The sequence below is a fragment of the Pyxicephalus adspersus genome, chromosome 6 (assembly GCF_032062135.1).
Source record: "Pyxicephalus adspersus chromosome 6, UCB_Pads_2.0, whole genome shotgun sequence".
NCBI lineage: Eukaryota > Metazoa > Chordata > Amphibia > Anura > Pyxicephalidae > Pyxicephalus > Pyxicephalus adspersus.
Window position 1 is genome coordinate 8594134 of NC_092863.1, and position 21608 is coordinate 8615741.

Sequence of the window (21608 nt, forward strand, 5' to 3'; positions counted from 1 at the left end):
AATTTGCTATAGTTTATTTCTTGATCTTAGTCTGAATGGGAACATAGAATAAAATATAAAGAAAGAATATAACATAGGAAAAGGTCATAGTATACTAAATACCTTAGGCTTTTACTACACACTTTTGAGCATACAACATGTTTTTGCTATAATGGACTGCGACCTTAACAATTTGCTGTAACGCTTTCATAGATAATTAAGAGAAGCTATTTGTAAACTCTTTAAACTCCTTTCCATGATCACATTTCCTTTCTCAGACTTATTGTGAGAATAATACCTGGCAGGGTGTGAAAAGTGTCATTATTCTCTGCAGGCTTGGCACTTGGACAGAGCATTCTATACTTAATAACCCTCAAGAACGCCTCCTTTGGTTGTGTCTGGGCTGTGTTTGTGTTGCTGTGGCTGGAAAAAAATTGGGGAGGTATTTATATGATTTTTAGCTTGTGTTTTATTTGTATTGGTTGTGTGAAGTCAGGCATGTCTTAGTATGTATAATTTAGCGTGCTTTTGATATGGTGAAGACACTGTGTCGCCTCTACATGCTTTGGCACGCCATGTGAACGAACGTGAACGTGAACTAAACTTTGTTGGTTCTTCTTCACATTGGCCTAGGTGCTCTTGGATTAAAGTTATATTTCAGGCAAATATGTGGTTTACAGATCTAGTATTTTATATTCTTTTGACAAAAAACAGTGAAGGCTTGTGTCTTTGAAATCTTGAGTGGACAAAAAAAAACTTTCGGGTAAATATTGGTATGCCTTGTTCCCAAGCGTTAGGCCATCTTAGGTTGGACAATCAAGATTACAGATGACTCCTGTCCAGGAAAAAATGTCAACAGTGAGGGCAAAGTTTGTGGACATTGCATCTATAAAATTACTTGCTGCAGTGATATATGAAACTGAAAAGGTCATTGATAGGCATTTTCCTATTGATTTCACCATCCACCAGAAATATTTAGGTAGACTTTGCATAATGCCATAGTAGTTATTTATCTGCAGCATTCCTCTTTTTTTCTTGGTAAGGAAATCGTAGGTATTTTCTAATAAATCACCCATTTGGCATAACAATTACACTGCGTTCCCCTTTATAGCTCTGCTATACATCAATAAAGGAGAGCAATTTGTAGCAGCAAATGCAAACACGATGTAGCATGAAACTTTAGCTGTGATACATTTATTCTTAGCAAAACATCATGACAGAAGCATTCATGTCATTAGGTCTGAATGACTGTTAATGATGGCATTAGGTATTGTATCAGTGATTAATTGTTGCTACTAAAAAGCTAATTTGTCATGGCCCTAACCCTCTAGTTTCTATTCTAACCCAATGGTACCATATTTTTAATGCGATTTGATCACTGCATGTGATCAGTTTGCTTTTTGGGAATTGTTGGCTGATGGTCTCACATTGAAATGTATGTAAACCCAAAAATGGATATCAAATATAATGCAACTTACCAGTCCTGTGGTGATTGTATTAGTTTTCCCTTTTTGAGCTCTTTTTTTCCTTTTAATAATGTATTATGAACACTTCTTATGCTACAGTAATAATTCTCACCTGTTGTTCTTTATCTTTGAAGGAACAGCTTTGTCATCCTTAGGCAGGACTACAGATCTTCCCTTTCTTCGCCTTAACATAGGTGGAGGTAATCCATAGTCTATAGAGATAGCTGGGAATAATGCTAACTAATAACAGTCAGCGCTGGCAAGCACATTAGGAAATTATGCACTTATTTTGGAAAAGTTTTATTGGTATATTTAACTTGCCAAATTATATTTTATGTATCAGCTGAATGGAGAGCTTCCTACAAGTGATCTTCATGTCTGTGGGCACTGTTAATCGTGTACCTTTCGAAATTCATGTTCTTAGAGTTCATGTTATGGGTACATGTAGACCTTGGATAATAATATTGCTGCACTAACTTGTTTTCTATTATTTCAATGGGCAGTGGATGACTCCAGTAGCAGAATGGTTAACAAAGCTCCCTTTTCAGCTTTGCAAACATTTTTCAATGTGCCTCTCCAGTCAAGTCAAACAATTGGAAGGGGGTAGGGAAGAGAACTCACTGATGTAAAGAATCCTTTTATACCAACTCCTGGAAGGTGTGTGGGGGGAGCATGGGGGTTGTGTGTGTGTAAATGTTGAACAAGGATTTCACATTCCTCATACACTTTACAGAACTCCTTAATTAACTAAAGGAAAATTGTGATTTCCTCTGAAATAACTTGATAAAGAAGGTCATTGCAAAACTGTGCATTCCTAAACTTGGCCTGTAGTGTAGCTCCACCAGGAGCCATCTTTATTTACAAGTATGACCTTTTTATGTTTTTTTTAAATGAACTTAGCATTTATTGCCTTTACACCGGACAAAAAAGAAAAGCACAATCCAGGAATTCTGTAGACAGGGTGTGCACCTGACTACTGCACTAGTCAGTTGGGAAGGTATGTATAACCTCTAGGTATTGGGTCACTTAGTCAGAGCGGCCCACTACTTCTCCAGGTATGTTGACAGAAGTTTTAGAAGTGTGTTTGAAGAACCCATTTTCAGTTGACTTTGATAGCAAAATGCAGGAACTTGCCTGATTCTTGTCCCTACCTCTTACCCAAAGTTGCCGTCCTGTGCATCCCGTGGAGGGGTTTTGCTTCAGGTACCCACATCACTGTTTCTGAGCACTTCTCATTGGCTGCCCAGTGATGGGGATCTTCAAGTCTAAAGCAGGAACGCCAATGAAAGGGGGCTGTAGGGTGTCACCCTGGTGCAAACACGCAGCATTGAATTAGTGACCTCTTGCCCGCAGAAACAGTGCTGGCAAAGGATCAAGATGGCAGTTAATATTTGCCCGCGATGAGCTATAATAGATTTAGCATAGATATTAGGTAAAAACATATGTTAATCAAAAATCAAGAAAGAAGGCTCTTTTTAGGGCACCTAGAATTGTATAGAAACAGTTAACACTTTATTGAGTTCAAACAAATCATTAAAAGCATAAAGCAGAGTTTATATATATATATATATATATATATATATATATATATATTAACTATGTCTATATAACACTGACTAGAAAGATTGTTCACAAAAAAATCCCACTTGGAGGCGTAGATTGAGGAAGGGTGGTATACTGTATCTTATTCCAGACACGTTTCGCCCACAAGAGGCTTCATCACGGGATCTCTGAATTACACCTCTGGGAATATGAATGCACAACCTTCACTGTTGTAAAGAGGAATAATTGAAATAACCTAAATAGATTGAAGTAGATGCTGACTGCCTTAAAAAAACAGAAGTTAGATTTTTCAAGAGAGCTGTGACTTTAATGTTGCTACCTAATGAAAGCAGCCCAGATATGCCTTCCTAAACTACATTTCTTCTGATTACCAAGGTACATATTCCAGGTGGTTATTAACTCGAATGGAAGAAGGGATGTAACCGAGAACAGGTGTTAATAGTTAAAACACCCAGTTGGTATTGGTTTTTAAGGTTATGAAGAGGAAAAGGGGCAGCCTGTCAGCAGACCCTCACATAGGCAGCGATCTAAAAGAATGCAATCTTCCAATCTACCCAGAGCTAATACATTCATAATGGTTGGGTCCTGGCAGCCACAGTCACTCCATATCAGATTAGTCATTTTTTCTGCTGGAAACTGAAGCATGAAATCTCAAACTGAAGCATCTTCCAAAAAGTAAGTTCTGGCAGGCAGGTGGAGCTAGAAATCTTGTCATTAAAGTATTTGGGGTGGTGTAGTAACAGCTAGAAGGTGCTTCTTTTTAGAACCGAAATATCAGCTTGATTGGACTTTGTATTTTAATCATTTGGCATTTTATTAAACAACTAGAATTATCACATAGTTTTAAAGTGCATTGCGATGTTTTGTAGTGACTTTGTTGCAAGTAATCATATGATAGAATAGAAGCAACTTTCACATGAGTTGCTGAATGATATTCTTTATAATTCAGCATGTTTGTGTGTTGTTGTTTGCTTCAATATAATAACACATTATGCATGAGGCCCTGCCTTGGAGTTCGCTGTGTTCCTGAATGCTGAGCTTCAGTATCTGTGAATAGAGGCTGGCATATCTAAGGTATTGTCTCTCCCACCTCTCTTCCGAATGCCTTGGCGAGCCTACCCACCCCCCTTCTCCAACCCAGCTAAGCCTCTCCCCAAAGGTCACCATGGTGATCAGCGCTGCCCAGGCTACCGCAGACAATCGCTGAGTGCCCATGCCATTCGTTGCCCCTGAACTTAACCCCTAATTTTCACCCCCTGCCTTTTTTGCAGCAGGCAATTACTATAAAGTTTCTATGACATAAAATCATACCAGTAAATGATTGTATACAGTTCATAAAATACAAAGTTGATGTTGACTTGATTATTTGGAAAGGTGATACCACACAAGACTCATATTTCATTAAATATGGAATTGGTTTCTGCATAACAGAGCAAAGAGCAAAACATTTTGTTTCAGCCTTGCTGTAATGCTGGCAGCGGCCTATCTTGGGCAATGAGGAGATGGAGGGTGCAGGTAAATGTGACAATGACAGTATCACATGTATACAGGAAATTGAAAAGCCACATCGTACACCTATCATAGTGCAAAGTGCAGAGGGCTTTTGCTGCACAAAACAGTTAAGCTACCTATAAATATTAGACAAAAGCCAGCTAATTAAAAATTTACCTACAAACATCTCATGAGTCAACTAGAGCAGAGAGCTGAGGCTGACCGTGGTCTGTCTTGTGGGCACAATAGCGATGGGCTGGGAACGTCCAGTCAGAACTATTCAATTTAATCCAAACAACCACATTGTGCAATGTTTCTCTAATGTAATAGGTGTTCTGTGTCTTATTCTTCCCAAAACATCACACTGTTGCTGCAAGTTTTAACACAGCAAATGCATGGAGGCTAGAAAATCCATTGTCTTCAGGATGACATGTTCACACAGTTTCCTTTAAAAATACTCCTATATGCTGCATGGTGGTGCTTTGATCTACATTTTTTGCCATGCCTGTTAACTCTATTTCACCACTAGCCCCATCTATGAAATACTTGTTGTGCATAAAAACTCCTGCATATAGTGTAATTCCAATATATATTTACAGAAGAACTTGCTGTCTCTTCCAGGTCCTCTGGTTGTGACAGCTGGATCCTGAGAATGGTCACTCTCTCTGCAAGGGGTACATTGAGATTATAAAGTAAAATGAGATGATTAAATGGAACACAGCCCAGTCCTAATAAAAATAACATTAATTTTCCCTCTATACGCTTTCCTCTCAACATTAAAGTCATAAATACTGATTTCAAGATTGCAAAGTTTAGTATTAAATTTCAAATGGATAAACAAAGTGGACAGATTTAAAGGACCACACAAGTACTATAAAATATAGCAATAAGATAAGCTTTGCAGCAACTATATATCAGCGTTATACTGCCCTATTTATTACAATGCAATCTCGTTACTCTTATCGGGTCGGTTGGCTTCACATCTATGCACTTCTTTTTTTTTTTTCATCCATTTACATTCTTTCTTATTCAAATTCTTATTTTTTCAAATGATGTACTTAATATCTAGGTAGGTGTGAGAAGAATCTGTCTTTTTCTGTATATAGTTTAGTCAAAGGGATGTGGCCTTCCCAAAGTGGGTCTCAGTAACTATGTATTTGCAATACCTTGAAACCCATGTAACATATGTTTTAATGTGCTTCAGCTGGCTTCTATGGATCTCGACATATGAAAACATACATAAACTTTTTTTTCATCATGCGCTGCAACATATATATGTGAACTAGACTCATCGAAAACAATGGAATGCAAAGTAACATGTAAAATGCATTGTAATGCATTATAATACTCTATACGCTATGAAAAGTGTGTTTCCCTATTTCTTTTCTCCTTTCTATCTCTTTATTTCCCTCTTCCCTTTTCTTTTTTTTCTCCCACACCACACATGCTCACTCTATCTCACTCCGCCTCTTTCTTTTCCACTCTTGCTCTCCTTTTTTACATTTTACATATTCTTCCTCCCGTAGATCTTCTTTCTCCTGTTGGTCTTCCCTTGCCTAACTATTCATTTTCAATCTCTTCCTCTGTCTCTTCCTCTATCCAATCTCTCAAGTAAGCATATCCGATCAGTAGGTCTGAATATTTTTCAGAACAGCAACCACTTGGAAGTCCAAAAACACAGAACGTGTGTACAATATTTTGGTTGTTGGTTGTGGCCAACCCCAGGACATATGGGGTGCTCAATCTTTTGGGCACATTTGATCAATATTTACCAATATATCCGATCACTCAACATCCTATCAAACACCAAAAATTGAAAATCTGTCTCAGGAATAATTGGCTGGTAAAGTCACCTAGATCTCATCATATTTTCTCAATAGTGTTTAGACTGGAAGTCAAAACTGGCCTATGTCTACTAGGCCTTTCATCTCTCTCCATTGTTTTCCAGCATAAGCATTTTTTTCTACCTTTATACCTCTCTCCCTTCGCACTCTTTTTCTACTTTCTCCTTTCCCGCTTTGATTCAATTTTACAAGTTTTGTGTAACTTTATCTTTTCCTTTCTCTCTTCTTTCTTCCTCTCTTCTCACTCTCTGTTCTTTTATATTCTCCTTTCTTGCCTTGTCTCATCCACTTTAAAGGTTTTTACCTCCTGTGGGTCGACTTGTTCATGCCTCCACTACCTTGCCTACATACTGCCACTTTCATTATTTCCTGCATCCTAAAAAAGTCGGAGCACATGTCCTGACACATGCCTGAATAATCTAAGCATTTATCATGTTCTGCTATGACACTTTCCACTTTTTCCTGCTGACATTAAAACACAGACAAGCAGTGGGGTGTGATGTCCAGGATGGTGGACAGAACAGTGAGGCAGTGTCAGACTGAGAACCAGAGGCACCAACAAGTGGAAAACAGAGGGAGAAAGGGCACTGCTGGGGAGGAGGGAAAGGAGGGGGTATGGGAACATGGCAGAGACAAAGACAAGCAGGAGGGGGAATAGAAGCCTGGCACAGCTAACTGCCTCAAGTGGGCACAGCATTGATTAGAGAGAAATATAACGTTATATAGCTTTCCTTCTGGTCACAGGATTCATATACAATGGAAAAGCACAATGCAGCCTACAGGGAACATCCAGTACCTGCAGTTCGTAGGCAGTAAGTTGAAAAAAGCTGAAATTTGCATGGTGGCTGCAGTTCAACATTGTCTTTTTATGTAACCGCAATAACATAAATACTAATAATAACTCAGTCCTTGATATTTTATCTGTATTTATTTAGCTTCAGAATGAACCTGTCACCACTTGGAAAGCTTCCAAACAGCTACTTTTCCAGTTTATAAGTTTAGTTCTTTACTAAGCAGAGACTCTGTCTTCATATCCTGGCCTTTGTTTTAAATTTTCATGAAAGTATAATGTAGAATTTGGTTGTGAGCCCCCATTTTAACCTGTGCTTCAAAAAAGGACAGCCATGCTCTGTTATTTTGTTGGCAGAAGTAACTATTTTTGTTCCAATGTGATTGTTATGATTCACACGGAGAAAAGTGAAAACTGAAACGATTAACTATGCTATTTTTATCCTCCTGAGAAAAGCCCTTAATATGCTAACACGAAAAGTGAGAATCCAGTGACAGTTCAATACAAAGTCATAACTCTCACTTAGGTAACTAAGCTTCATAGGCTTTTTGTTGGTAGAAAGGCCACATTGGCGGGGGTGAAAGTGAATTGCAGGAAGCTTGTACTATTGTAATTTTTTCCATCAACATCTCTTGAGCACTTTGTATTTCTCTTTGCAGTGACCTAATGTGTTATATATGCAAACCTTGGAGGATTCGGGTACCACTGTACTTCGTGGGTGGAATCCTGTCTGTGTTTTTGGTTTAGTATGGGAAATTCATGAGCTAAGCATTCATTATTTGTATAACAGTGTGGGACTTGAGATACACTTTACCAGCCTTCTTCAGACCGCTCCTTACTCTAAAACCATAATAAATAATTTGGGCATGTTTATAACTTCAAAATCTGCTGTTATCCCCACATTGGCCAGTTATCTGCAGTGAAGACATTAATTATTCCTCTTCTACAATTACTTTGCCTGGATAGCTCTAACTACACAGTGCAGTCGGAACCTAAACCAGTAACCCAAGTAAGGCACCTTATGGCTGCATCTGCTGTCTCTCCTCTACTAATATTTAGCTCATGTTTTCCCATGAAAGGGCTCCAACTGCACAGTCCTACCCTTACCAATACTCTGCCCTAGATGTACAATGCAACTCTACCCATATTTAGCCCATGTGCAATCACCTTAGGGGTCCCTTAGTACAGCCTCTTCTCTGACAATTCTCAGCTCAGGTACATGCACCTTAAGATTTCATGCCAACTACACATTAAGATCTTTGTCATAACTCGATCCATGTGCGAGAACCTTAAGACTCCAGCTGCAAATAGTCCCCAGATGCCTACCGGTATTAGTTTATTTACTGATGTATGTATAGACACCTTGGTTTTAGAAGTACAGTCCCTCCTTTACCAATATATGGCCCAGGTGGAGGCACCTTAGGGTCCCAGTTGCACAGTCCTGTCCAATCCACCAATACAAAACACAGGTATGAACATTTTCAATTTCAAAATACGCAGTCCCTCCTCTATCATTCAGCACGCTTTCCTCTAGGTGAGCATGAAAAAATCCAAGTTCTGTATCAGAGTTCACATTCCAGCCTGGGGCCAGCTGCCAAAAAGATTAATGATTGGTAGAAATGATATGAAATAAAGGTTGCTATAATAATGCACTCCTTTTTTTCCACCTAAAATCATTTTTTAAAATTGTTTCTAAATTTAATTCTTTTACCAACTACTGCAGTCCCAAGATGTATTTTTCTAAATCCTGTAGTATATGTAGTTATAAATATATTATTAGTGGTCTGCAAGGCTGAACAATATGTACATCCTTCAACCATTGGCAAGAGTGGCTGAAACTCCAGAGGAGGAAAAGTGAGTAAGATCGGTATCACTTTTAGGGAAATACGGCCCACCTGACCCAGACCATCCTTATTGGAAGCTTGGAGGCTGTCTTTTGCTAGACTTAAATATTTTCAAACTTTAAATCCTTATACTTCTTGTGCTATCTGGAAAAAGCTTACACTGTGCCAAAGTTATGAAGGCCACTTTAAAGTGCAGTTGTGCCTAGAATATGGATATAAAACTCTGCATATTTCGTCCCAAAACTCTCTAGCTGCTTGCAGTACAGATTACTTTTTTCCCCAAAATCCTCAAATAGCCTCAAAATAGTCTTTGTGACTTTAGGAATGAATTTATTAGACATTAGTTCAAAAGGTAGGTTTGGGGTGGTTGTGAACTTTTTTTACTGCTTATTCAGAACATGTAAATACATAAGTGTGAGTTCTCTTAGTTTACCTTTTAATGTTAGGTTCTCCATTGCAACAAGATTTGGTCAGCTTCTTATCGTAAGTGGAGCTGCCACCTCTTTTGTGATTCTGCGCTGTGCGCTTTCCCAGGATCAGATTCAGAGACATGTCAAACAGGTGCAGTAGGTGAATGGCAGTCAGACACAAAGCATTTATCCTGAGTGAGTTTAAAGACACGGTTTTCATGTTTGACCTTTAAAGCTCCAGAGAGCTAATCCTAGCAGTAGATTTACACAGGATGGTCCTGAATTCTCCTTGTCTGGCTGCGCTTTCCTTTTATGGCCTCCTACATACAAACATAACATGGATTTCTGTATAGAGACTCTCCAGCAACTTTCCATAAATAGAGCTGACTTTTTTCCTCCAGTTCCATGCTCCCCGCTATGAACTCCCCTGTGTCCTCACTGGCTATCTGCACACTTTTTGTAGGAAGCTGGGGAGGGTTATAGCAACTGGAGCAATCCAAATCTTTATTTAGGTTTCTGTGCGCAAAAATATCCCTAAAACTGACGTCTGATTGGGCTATAGCTATCTTAGATTTTATGGGGAAATTAGGAAAGAACTCTGCTATCCAATGCTTATATCTTTAAAGGCCATATACACTGATCAGTCGGAACATTAAAAGCACCTGCCTTATATTCTATAGGACTCCCTTGTGCCAAAACAGCTCTGACTGTCCAAGGCATGGATTTTGACCCATTAGGGTAAGACCTCTGAAGGAGTTCTGTCTTATCTGGCCCAAGATGTCTGGCAGAAAATACTTTGTCACACTGCCTTTATCGGCCTGTTTTCTTCCCATCTAACAACGCATGTGCACTTTGTAGGCAATTTCATCATTGGTCACAGAAGAGTATGGACAATGTCACTGGTCTACATCTGTGTATCCCCATACACAGCAAACTGCTCGGCACTGTGTATTTCAATACCAGACATGGCCCACATTACAGTTTTCAGTTGTTAGTCCTATAGCAGCCCCTTTGTGTGATTGCACCAGATGGGCTAGATGGACAAGTATCAAGAGCTTTGGGATTCCATGGCCCTGTTGTTTACCTGTCATCCTTTCATGAACTACATTTGGTAGGTAATAACTCCTGCATACCAGTTCACAAGACCATTTTGGACATGTTTTGAATCTGTCATCCATAAGTAGTGTTTTTATGTGCAATACCCTTTATCAAAATGTGCAATACCTTTCAACGACGCATCACTCACAGATCTAAACTAAAACAATGGCTAACCTGTGTACTTGTGTTCACATTATTAAAATGCAAGTAGTGAGTCGCTGATCTGGAAGAATCATGTAGGTAAATGATTTACTAGGTTGCTAAGCCAGAAACTTGATGAAAGTCATGGAGTTTACACCCAGCCACTTTGGTGCCCCAAGTGAGACATTCCTGGCTTCCCCTTCAACCTGGTCTGGTTCTCTTAGTCTTTGTTTTCACTGTATACCCCATACTATATGAAAAGCGGCATTCCCGTTGTCCATTCAGGTGCAGAGTTTGCTACAAAAATAAAACCTCATCCCTGATGTCCTTCCAGATGTATATTTTGCTGCAGAAATAACAGCATTCCCAATCTCCTTTCAGGTTTTTACACTTTCAACCCAACAAATGCTGTACTTTCACATGACAAACTCGTTATCTGAATCATTATGACAAAATATACCCATGGGAATCTTTTTTTGGAATTTTAGGAAATATATTTTTTTAAATGCTAAAGCGGGTTTATACTTTATCCGTGGTGCTGTATGCTAAATCCAGATGGCCGTGTACCTCATGTAGCCACACCACATGTAGTCAGCAGAGGTGACTGACCCCTCCTGCTTTGTATCTATGGCAAATTATTAGATGGGATAGTGGAAATTTGGCTCGCTGTTTACAGGATAAGAAGTACTCTGCAGTAATGGATTTAATTACCAAACCGCTGTGAGGAAGCACGGACAGTGCATTAGAAGGGATTGTACAAAGCTGAGTCGTGTCACATTACTTACTGTAGAGATAAAGTGCTTCGTACTTGTCACTGCAGGCACACACAGTTCCTTGTTTACCATAAAATAGTCATTATGAAGTGTATTATTAGACTACAGAAAACAAATGCCAATAGATATATCAGGAACTGGAGAGAACAGATGTGTTCCAGGCCTTTTCAGTCATAATCTGCAATTGTTTTGTTTTCCTTTGATTTTTTTTTTTTCATTAGATTTTTCCATCTCTTTCCTTTCACTTCCAAAATGTAAGCAATAAAATTTCTTTGTTTCACCGTTGGAAACTCTATTACAACAATTCTCACAATAATCTATACACAGGAGCTTGTGCAATGTAGGGATCAGTATACTGATCTACGTTTGTTGTCTTTATTAAAGCGGAGCTGTCACGGAAACTGACATGAATCTGCTGGGTTAGCATTACCACATCACCTTAATGTTTTAAGTAAATAACACATATAGTAATGTAGCCAGCAATTGTAATGGAGACTAGCAGAAAGCCTCTTAGTGATCCTGATCCAGCAAATTTTCAACGTTGGGATCGCCCATAAGACATGGGTCTACTCACATGGCTACTCACCAGAGCCAGAAGCACGATACCTGTGGTCTTTGTAGTTGTTCATAAGAGTTGCATTCTTAACTTAGTATCATTTTGGCCTCACATGCCAATAGCTGCTGATTACATTTATCTACTGTCAGCTTTGTGCAGGTAAAACACTAAGAAATGGTTTCAGAGTGGCTGTTTTTTTTTTTTTTTTTGTCTTTTTTACACTTTACTCTAGTTTTTGTTCAATCACTGACCACCAGTTCTGCTTATCTGTGGTCATATTTTAAAACATGATAGAAATGTTATATGAATTAAATAGTCTTTACTTTCTTGCAGGTTTTCCATGTGGCGTACGTCTGGATTAAGTTTGCCAATTCACCGCGGCCAGACCTCTGGGTATTGGAGCGCTCTACAGATTTTGGTGCCACTTACCAACCTTGGCAATACTTTGCTTGTAAGCTTTCATCACATTTATTCCTTATGTTAAGATGCACAGTGTCAGCTCTCAACCTTTGTGGCTTACCAGGGTCCACCAAGGAATTGTTCAGAACTTGACATGGAACCTGTGCTTCACAGAAACATCAGTTCAGAAGTTATTGAAAATCTGTCATGAATATGTAATATGATTTTTCACAAGCTCTGTATGTATAATAAAGTCTAAAAGGTAGCTTACTCAAAAATAATGATTAGTTATATAGGCATGTAGAAAAAGTAAAAATATATAATTTGTGGTTTTCTCACCAATTAATGGAAAGTGAACCTACAAGGAAGATACACCAAGGCTACCATACATAACAGGAGCCCGAAAATGACTATATGAAAATATGAAATGCACAGTTGTTTGATTGTTTCATATGTATATATTGAAAAAAAAATGTTGTATATCATCAGCATCACTGTGAACTGGTTGTCCATGTGTGCTTAATCTGACAAAGGCCATGCAGTGAACATCCCACTCTGCACTGAACTCTGCCGTCTTCTCATCTTTTGATCGTTTTTCATGTTCACACATGAGCAATGCAGTACAACTGGCTTAGTTCCTTCCAGTCTGAGTGGAACACCTCTATCATTTTACTTGATTAGCTTCTCCAAGATTCCCCTTTGAGAGTTTTCTACATTCGCTTTTTCTTTCTGGTTTGCCTTTTTGGCTGTGTCCTTACATCCCTCAGGGGAAAGAATATTTCTCTTGTCAGGGAGAAGATACAAACCAGCTCTTGCTGACTTACATTCAAGCCATTATCACTTTCTCTTGATCACTCATCATCCTGTTCACTCCGCTTCTCATTCTGCTCCTATACTTGGTTATATTTAGCTGTGAGAAAGCACATTCAGAGACCACTAATTGAAATAAGATGTGAACCTCCTTACCGAACCAACATTCTTGGCAAGAATTTTGACTTTCAGGACCCGAAATCCCACGATCCAAATCTAGCCACCCCTGAGCTGTCATGGGGGAATTTTAGCTTATATCTTGTTTTCAAACCTTTTTTTTAGGTTAGTGCCTACAAATAGCTAAGCAAGGGTTCCCTTCTGGAAGAATTGGGCAAACATTAGAACTGTTTTATTTTTTATACAAATTTTTTATGGCCATTTGTCTTAAAATGGGTGGGTTTTTACACTGTGTCATATTTTCAATGTGAAGATAACTCCTCACTTGCCAAAAAAATCTATTTTGTTAGAAGTCCGCTTTAATGTTTTAGTAACCACTGAAAATGTCATAAAGCATATTAATCTAGGTGCCTTTCAAAGCATGAGAGGCTCACCACACATGGCACAGAGTTCTCTGAATATATATAATAATTCTAAAGGTACCACATTGAAAATTATTATTCACCACTGGAACACTATTTCAGCCTTGTCATACATGTCCCAATGTTCTTATGTATCTGTTATCTGGTATTAAATTCTCTATATCTGCAACATTGGCCTGTGTCTGCACACAGACCTTGTCACCAAATTCCTTCTACAGATGGCTAAATCTTGCAATGTTTAGGGTCTGGTAACCTGGCTGGCACATGAGGATACCAGTATTGTTCCTGTAACTGGTATATCCAGCTGTTAGTATCCTGAATACCAGATAAGAAATTATGTTATCCCTTTGTGCTTAATAACTGCCATTCATGCACATCTCCTGTCTGTGATATGTCTAATGGGTGCAGACAAAAACATCCTTTCATCCTCTGCTTAAACATAGAGGTAGCTGGCGTTAAACCCTTAAATCAGTGATTTAGAATGGGTTTGTAGATAACTTCTGACATTCCTGAACAGAATACTTGTTCTTGGTCAACAGACAATAGCATATTGAAGCCAGGTAGGTAGTCAGAGTAACCAGTAAACTGGCATTTTTAGGACAAAGTCAGTAATGACAGCCTACTCTAAGGAACACCCCAGGTGTTTTTGCTGTCCTAGCCAGATAGTAAGAGATAGTAAGGTTGAGATAGAGATAGTAATGTTGCCCAAAGCTCAGAAAATTTATAGAAAAATATGTAACCTGTCACCTCTTTACATCTTTTCTTTCTCAGCATCCAAAAGAGACTGCATTGAGCGTTTTGGTGTACACACATTCCAACGTATCAACAAGGACGATGATGTCATTTGTACAACAGAGTATTCCCGAATTGTGCCACTGGAGAATGGAGAGGTAAGTGTTCAAGAAGGTACTGTAATATAAGAAGTTGTTCACCAGCAACAAGAATCCAGATTTCTCACAATGAATGATGGAACAATCTCTTATGCTGCTCTTTAATTTAATCTGTAAATACCCCCCCCCCCCCATTACCAATTAATATGTTATTTAAATGTTTAAAAAACTTTTCATTTTGATAGCATACCTTATTTAGACCCAATTATGTAATCTCCGAGCCTCTTTGCTTTTCTGTGCAATGCAGGCAGACCAAAGCTAGAGATTTGGGTTGTACATAGCTTCCAGAAAGCATTACAACACCCTGTTCCCCTAGGTGCAGATTGCGATAGGTAACATCCACATTTAATGCTGCCTTGAATAGAAGAACTCCAATGTAAGAGGAGGGCCAGGGACAGTCTGCTTCGGGAGGAAAGTGCTAAATGATGCTGGACAACCTCCAGTCAGAAAATTAGGCAGGCCCTGTATGAATAGCTGTACCTTCTATTGTAACTGCGATGAAGAACATATGCAAATGTGCAAGGCTGAAAGGAAGGCTGCAGTTCAGATTAAATATTCAGTAAATCCTGATTCATTATCCATTCCTGAGGTGATACAGAGAGTGTCCCAAATTATGTTTATGGAAAAACTTGCTGCTTTACAAGATGACAAGTTAGAGAAATGTTCTTGTGAATGGTCACCATGGGTTGAAAAATATATGTTCTGTATGCCACCCTGTTTCGATAGGGCATGTCTCACAATATGATTTTATTAACCTGATTTCTATAGTTGGATTCGTTTTCTCCACTCCCTGTTTTGCCTTTATTGCCCTTTTCTTCCCATTTTACCCTCCCCTATCCCTTAAATTCACATAGATATCAGTGCCATTATGTACTTAAGTATATTTGTGTGTCCTACTTTTTTGTTTGTCTGGTTTCCTAATAATGTGATTGTACTTGTTTACACAGTATATAACTCCATATGTGATGTCATTATGTTGCTGACCTTATCCTAATTTGTTTACATAATATTGTCACTTGATGGATTTAATGTCTCCCCCCCTTGCTTTTTTTTGACCCTAAAATGTAAATAAAAATTAATTGAAAGAAATATTAAGTAAATCAGTCAAATACACTGATTCTTTCTCTGTGGAAAAAAATATTTTGATTGTTTTCTGTGGACATCAAGAACAGTGCTTTCTTTGGAAACTAAATGACGTCTTACCATCAGTGGTTTTTGTGATTTCAGATTGTGGTTTCTTTGGTCAACAAACGTCCCGGAGCCATGAATTTTTCATACTCCCCACTCCTGAGGAACTTTACTACAGCCACCAACATCCGCCTAAGTTTTCTCCGGACCAACACCCTTCTGGGTCACCTCATGGGGAAAGCACAGGGAGACCCCACTGTGACCCGGAGGGTAAGTAATGAGGAAAATGTGTTTTTTAATGTAAATCCTACCTGAAAAGTAGTACAAACCCATGTAAAATAGGAAAGCTTGCTCTAATCATATTTCATGTTCACTGTAATATTCTGCGCTGTGTCCTTTTTCTGCTAACCAAACTAGCCCTACTCCAGTCTTTGCGCACTCTTGCTTGGCTTATACCACCCTGCTTCTGGATACTCTTTTTTTCACTTTGCTCTGGCTTCCTACTGTTTACACAGGATACAGATCAAAATCCTGCTTCTAACATAAAGACCTGAACAGTCTGGCTCCTCCTCTCATCTTCTCCTTTGTTTCCAGGTATACACTTACCTAGAGTTCTTTTTTTCTGCTCACGTTTCTCCATGATCAACACTTTTAACTTACTTTTAAGACCTTCTCTTTTACTGCATTTCTTCTCCAAAACCCTCTTCTGTGTGCCATCAGGTAATTCCCTAAGCCTGCAAAACTTAAATTGTTAACAAATCATCACATGTCCCTTTCCTACAGCAACCCATTATTACATCTAATATACTCACTTCTTACCCGTTTCCTACAAGTAGGCTTGCCATGCCTAGTGTAATAAAAGCAAGGATGTTCTTTACTCTCCTTAACCTTCTATTATCACTTAATAAAAGTAATTTGTAGACTGTGGTGTAATTCCATACATGCTACCTGACATATAATCCTCCTTTAACACTCCCATCCATCTGGATGTTGTCAAAGCTATCAACAGTGCAACTAGTGCTGCTAGCTAAAGGTACTTTCCCTCTTGTTTCTACCCCATCCTGTTTAGATTACCCGAATAAACGCTTATAATTACACATTTGTATATATACTTGATAAGAATAATGTTATAGCTTCTGTAAAGCCTTACTTTGAAAAGTGCTGTGCTTTATGAGATGTATAAATCTAAAACCATACCTTTTTTCCAGTATTACTACAGTATTAAAGATATTAGCATTGGAGGACGTTGTGTTTGCAATGGTCATGCTGAAGTATGCAATGCCAAGGATCCCACCAACCCATACAGGTAATTTGGCTGGGAAAAAGCAGCAGGGAACGACCAAACAGGTGCAACTGTTATTTATATTTATTTGCTGTTAAGCAGCGCTAACCCCATATAGTCAACTATCCCCGTTCCCTCTCACAGCGCCACCATCTTCGTCTTTCTCCTCCTGTAAACGATCTTTGGCCATCTTATATGGCTAGACCAGTATAACAGCTGTGTGGGAATTCATTCATTCCCGCCATATGCAGGGGAAGCTGGGATTGCCTGGTGTCCTGGGAACCAAACTAAAGTTGTGCTTGAGCAGCTCAGCTTTTTGCCAGATACCCAGGGCAATCATGCAGGTAGGCGGGATATCAGCAGAAGGAATATTGCCTATCCCTTTCTGCATTATTGACCTGCCTTATTATGGATTGTTAAGTAGAACTTTAGTTCTGCTTTAGGTAAAGGTCGATAGTACTTATATATACAAGTATTGAAAGAAAATTTTCTGAATTAGCTTTACTACGATATGGTAAACTGAAAGGGAGAATCTCCTTGGTTACTGGACTTTCCAAAGCTTTTATACCTACAGTATGAGAAAATAAAGGGCCGCATTTTATTAGGTTTTAGATTTTAAGGCCCAGGAAAGACAAAGAGTATCTGAAAGAGTAAGACAAGACTGCAGGTTGTACCATAGTTTACATTAGCGGGAAGCAGCTGTCTGTGAAGTGAGTTATTCTCTGTACTAGCTGTCAGATGCGTAGGCTGCGATGATGGACGAGAGGTTATCCATGTACCTGCTCCTCTTGTCATCACCTCCTTATTGCCTCAGGCTGCCATCTCTACATGATCCAACAGTGTCTGATGTTTTTTGATCACAGCCTGAGACTTTACCTGAGAGGATAACCCGTGACCCCACCATTAATATACTGGGATTCTCCTGTCACATTCTCCACCATTCTTAAAAGAATTATCTCAGGTCTGCCCCAGGCAAATGCAAAGGACTTGTCTAAGCTGTTATTATTAATTTATAGCCTTGTCTTAATGCCTTAACTTCGTAATTTGTAAAGGTGACTGAAATGAAAGATAGATTTCCTGTCTCCCATTATGACAATGAGACCTCTAAAGCTCTCTTACAGTGCAACCTTCTTTGGCAAGATTTTGAAAAGAGAAATTTTTACAGGGTAGTAGCTAATGACAACAAATTAACTTCTGATAGGTCCCTCTGGATTTAAGTCCTTCTTCTTGCAATGTCTCATGGAAAAGGCTCAAAAATATTTCTGTGTTTTATAATGGTTGAGTTGTTCGGGTGTTAAATATAACTTTGGATGCTAAATATAATGTTTCGTTTGTGGGGCCTAGGCAAAGATGACATCACTATCATTCTGGGAAATACTTTTTTGGAAGACAGGGCTGTTGAAATTTAGAAAAAGGCTCTCTTGAAATTGATCTGAATATCTTTTGCAAGCTCTGTATTCCAAAGGAAATATACCAAAAGGACAGTGATGTTATGCTCAGCAGTGTATAAACAGTAGGGATATAATTTTATTTTAGTTTTGCAGTAAACATTTCTATCTGACTGGATAGAACTTGTAACGTATTGCTTTAGTAACTCTTTTTGTTTTTTTGTCACTTCCCTGCTTGCTGCTGTGCAGGATGGAGACTTGATGTGGTTTGCATGACCTGCAGAAAAAGTCTTTTGCTAAACACAGCTGAGGTTGTGGGTGATTTTATGAAGGGAGCTGATCTGTAACATCATTTAACTCTTTATTGACCAATACAAACCTTGCAGTTTTTTCTTTTTGAATAAGAAAACACAGCTTGCTCAGAAGTTACTGTCCAGTAGGCTCCTTAAAGTTTTTTTTTTTTTTTTGCTTTATTTGTGATTAGCTCACAGTGATACCTGTCCCAACTTACATACAAATTCAGCTTAAGAACAAACCTACAGTCCCTATCTCTTATGTAACCTGGGAACTACATGTAATACGTAAATATGCCTGCTCTTTGTACATATATATATATTGTAAAAAATACATAGCACTGAACATTTTTTAAATATTAGGATATAGTGATAAAATGATTTGTATCACATTAGTTTTTTTATACAGGTATAGCTAAAAACCACCTAAAACATTACCATTCCCCATTTCTCATCTGTCCAAGCATTCCAGATTCTCATAGGCTTTCTCTTTTCTTTACTATTAGGCTGCAGTGTGACTGCCAGCACAACACTTGCGGATCGTCATGTGACACCTGCTGTCCTGGCTTCCACCAGGTAGCGTGGAAACCTGCAACCATGGATAATTCCAACGAATGTGAACGTATGTCTTCAATTTCTAAGAATTTTTTTTTTTTTGTACTCATTGTTTTAAAGTTTTAGTAGGTTTGTTTTACCTGGATACAGATTCCCTGTAATGCATGGTACAAAATCTCAGTGTTGCTAGTATATTGTTCCTGCACACTAGTGAGATAACTTAAATAGTTTATGCTTACAGTCTGACAAACACCAGGTTTGCTCAACGATAGCTCATAAATGTATTAGGACCGACTCTGTATTGTTTTCTAATATTCTGTGATACTATAATCTCACTTCACATGCCATCAAATCATGTTTATATTTTTGATCACAGCATGTAATTGTAATGGACATGCCTATGACTGTTACTATGATCCTGAAGTGGAAAAGCGCAGGGCGAGCATGAACCGCCAGGGACAATATGCGGGTGGAGGAGTCTGCGTGGATTGTCAGGTAAGAAGCTTGTATGAAGCTGACACTCCATTTAAACTTGTTAGCTGTCATGTTTTAAAAGGAATTAATATTCTGAATTTTAAAAAATTATTTTATATTTATGTCAATAAAGTGAATTAAATAACTAACTGTAGACCAAACTGTCTTGCAGCATAACACAGATGGTGTCAACTGTGAGCGCTGTCTTCTGGGTTACTACAAATCACCTGATCATCCCACTGACTCACCATATACCTGTCAACGTAATCATACTTAACTACCTTTTTTATTGTAAGCGTTACTGCATGTGTATAGAATAATAATAGGATAACATCAAATATTCTTTAAAGGCTGTGCCTGCGAGTCGGAGTACATGAGTGGAACCTGTGAAGACCTGACTGGGCGATGTTACTGTAAACCCAACTACACGGGCGAGAACTGTGACTCCTGTGCAGAGGGATATATGGATTTTCCTGAGTGTTACCGTAAGGCTTGATCTTACACAAATACACAATCACATTGAGCTTCTCTGTCTCTAGGATTGCAGACAAGTGTGCAACAAAATAATGCATCCCCAGCTATAAAAAAATGCAAATGAAATGCTTTTTGCAGAGAATAATCAACTTATTCATGCTCTGCAATGGGCCTATCTGCCAATACATTGGGTTGCAATCAGTTTGGGTAGTATAGTGGATCATCCAGGGTAAACTTGAACAAAAATGGGAAGAACATAGGATACAAGGGCTTGTACTTACCCTAAAGTCATAGCTCTCTTGCTAACATGGTATTCTGGAAATTCACTTTCTAGCAACATCTCACTACTAGCTAGTAAGGGAGCAATGCCATTGCAGCAGGTTAGTACTCTGACAGGATACTTTGACAGCATCGCTCAAAACTATAAGGATAAGGTGATTTACTTACTCATTTCTCTATTTAAATAAACCTGCATGGTACAGCAAGCTAAGTATGCATCTCCATTGAAAAATTGTTTGCAAGGAGGACCACCAGCAGTCAGATGGAACCTGCAGATCAAACCACCTTGTGATGTTTATAGATAGATTTAGTTGCAATACCAATCAATGTAATCTTAGTCTTTTGACTGAAGGCAATGCCATAACTCATAAATGTCCTTTTTTTGTTTTAGCTGTTCCTGAGAGGCCAGATGACGGTACTGGTGCACAGAAGCAGCCAGCTGGAGAAATTATAAGTATGAACAAGTTTTAACAATATGTTAAAATCTATAATTCATGAGCTATGCAGTTTTTTTTCCACTTATACAATAGCATTTTAGGGGTATTGTACAAATCTAAAATAAACATGTTTTTTGGAGAATATCTGGATTACCTAACTTTATAACTTGACATTTCATAAATTTGCTTTTCTGGTGTTGCCTTCAGGCTGATGTTTTTTCAGTCTCCTGTTGGCCAGATTGCTCTGTTATGTATTTATTTAGATGCAATTTGTAGTTAGACTTATCTGCCATACTTTGAAATTAATGAGACAGGAAGCTAAGAAGAAAAACTAGTGACTGAAACTATTTCCCCTCCAATCCCAGCCTGTGATTGTAACGTTGCTGGAACAGAAGGAAATGCATGCCGTAAAGACCCCATCATAGGAGCTTGTGTGTGCAAACGTAACTTCCGGGGTGAAAGTTGTCACTCGTGTGCTCCCGGTTACTATGGCCCTGACTGCCAGGGTAAGTCTCCTATATCCTTTATGTAAAATAACGTTTCCTGACTTTTGTTGACTCCTGCTATTTGTTGCCTGTGTAATGTCAAAAATTTCAAACAAACCAGCAGGGGCATATCTAGGAATTGTTGGGGCCCCTAAAGATAACTTTTATTTGTACAATGTGACAAAACATGTACATGAGATGCATGGGATCTGTGATTTTT

The 21608-nt window shown here is 38.6% G+C and overlaps 1 protein-coding gene across 1 annotated transcript in view; it reads left to right on the forward strand.

Annotated features, from left to right (window-relative positions):
• LAMA5 (laminin subunit alpha 5) overlaps nucleotides 1-21608 on the forward strand; it is a 97004-nt gene that overhangs the window by 19743 nt on the left and 55653 nt on the right. Inside the window, exons 3-12 of the mRNA XM_072414450.1 lie at nucleotides 12289-12406; nucleotides 14475-14593; nucleotides 15821-15991; nucleotides 16930-17027; nucleotides 19191-19306; nucleotides 19616-19734; nucleotides 19886-19976; nucleotides 20064-20198; nucleotides 20858-20920; nucleotides 21269-21409. Of these exons, the coding sequence (XP_072270551.1) occupies nucleotides 12289-12406; nucleotides 14475-14593; nucleotides 15821-15991; nucleotides 16930-17027; nucleotides 19191-19306; nucleotides 19616-19734; nucleotides 19886-19976; nucleotides 20064-20198; nucleotides 20858-20920; nucleotides 21269-21409 (1171 nt within the window). The remainder of the gene's footprint in view (nucleotides 1-12288; nucleotides 12407-14474; nucleotides 14594-15820; nucleotides 15992-16929; nucleotides 17028-19190; nucleotides 19307-19615; nucleotides 19735-19885; nucleotides 19977-20063; nucleotides 20199-20857; nucleotides 20921-21268; nucleotides 21410-21608) is intronic.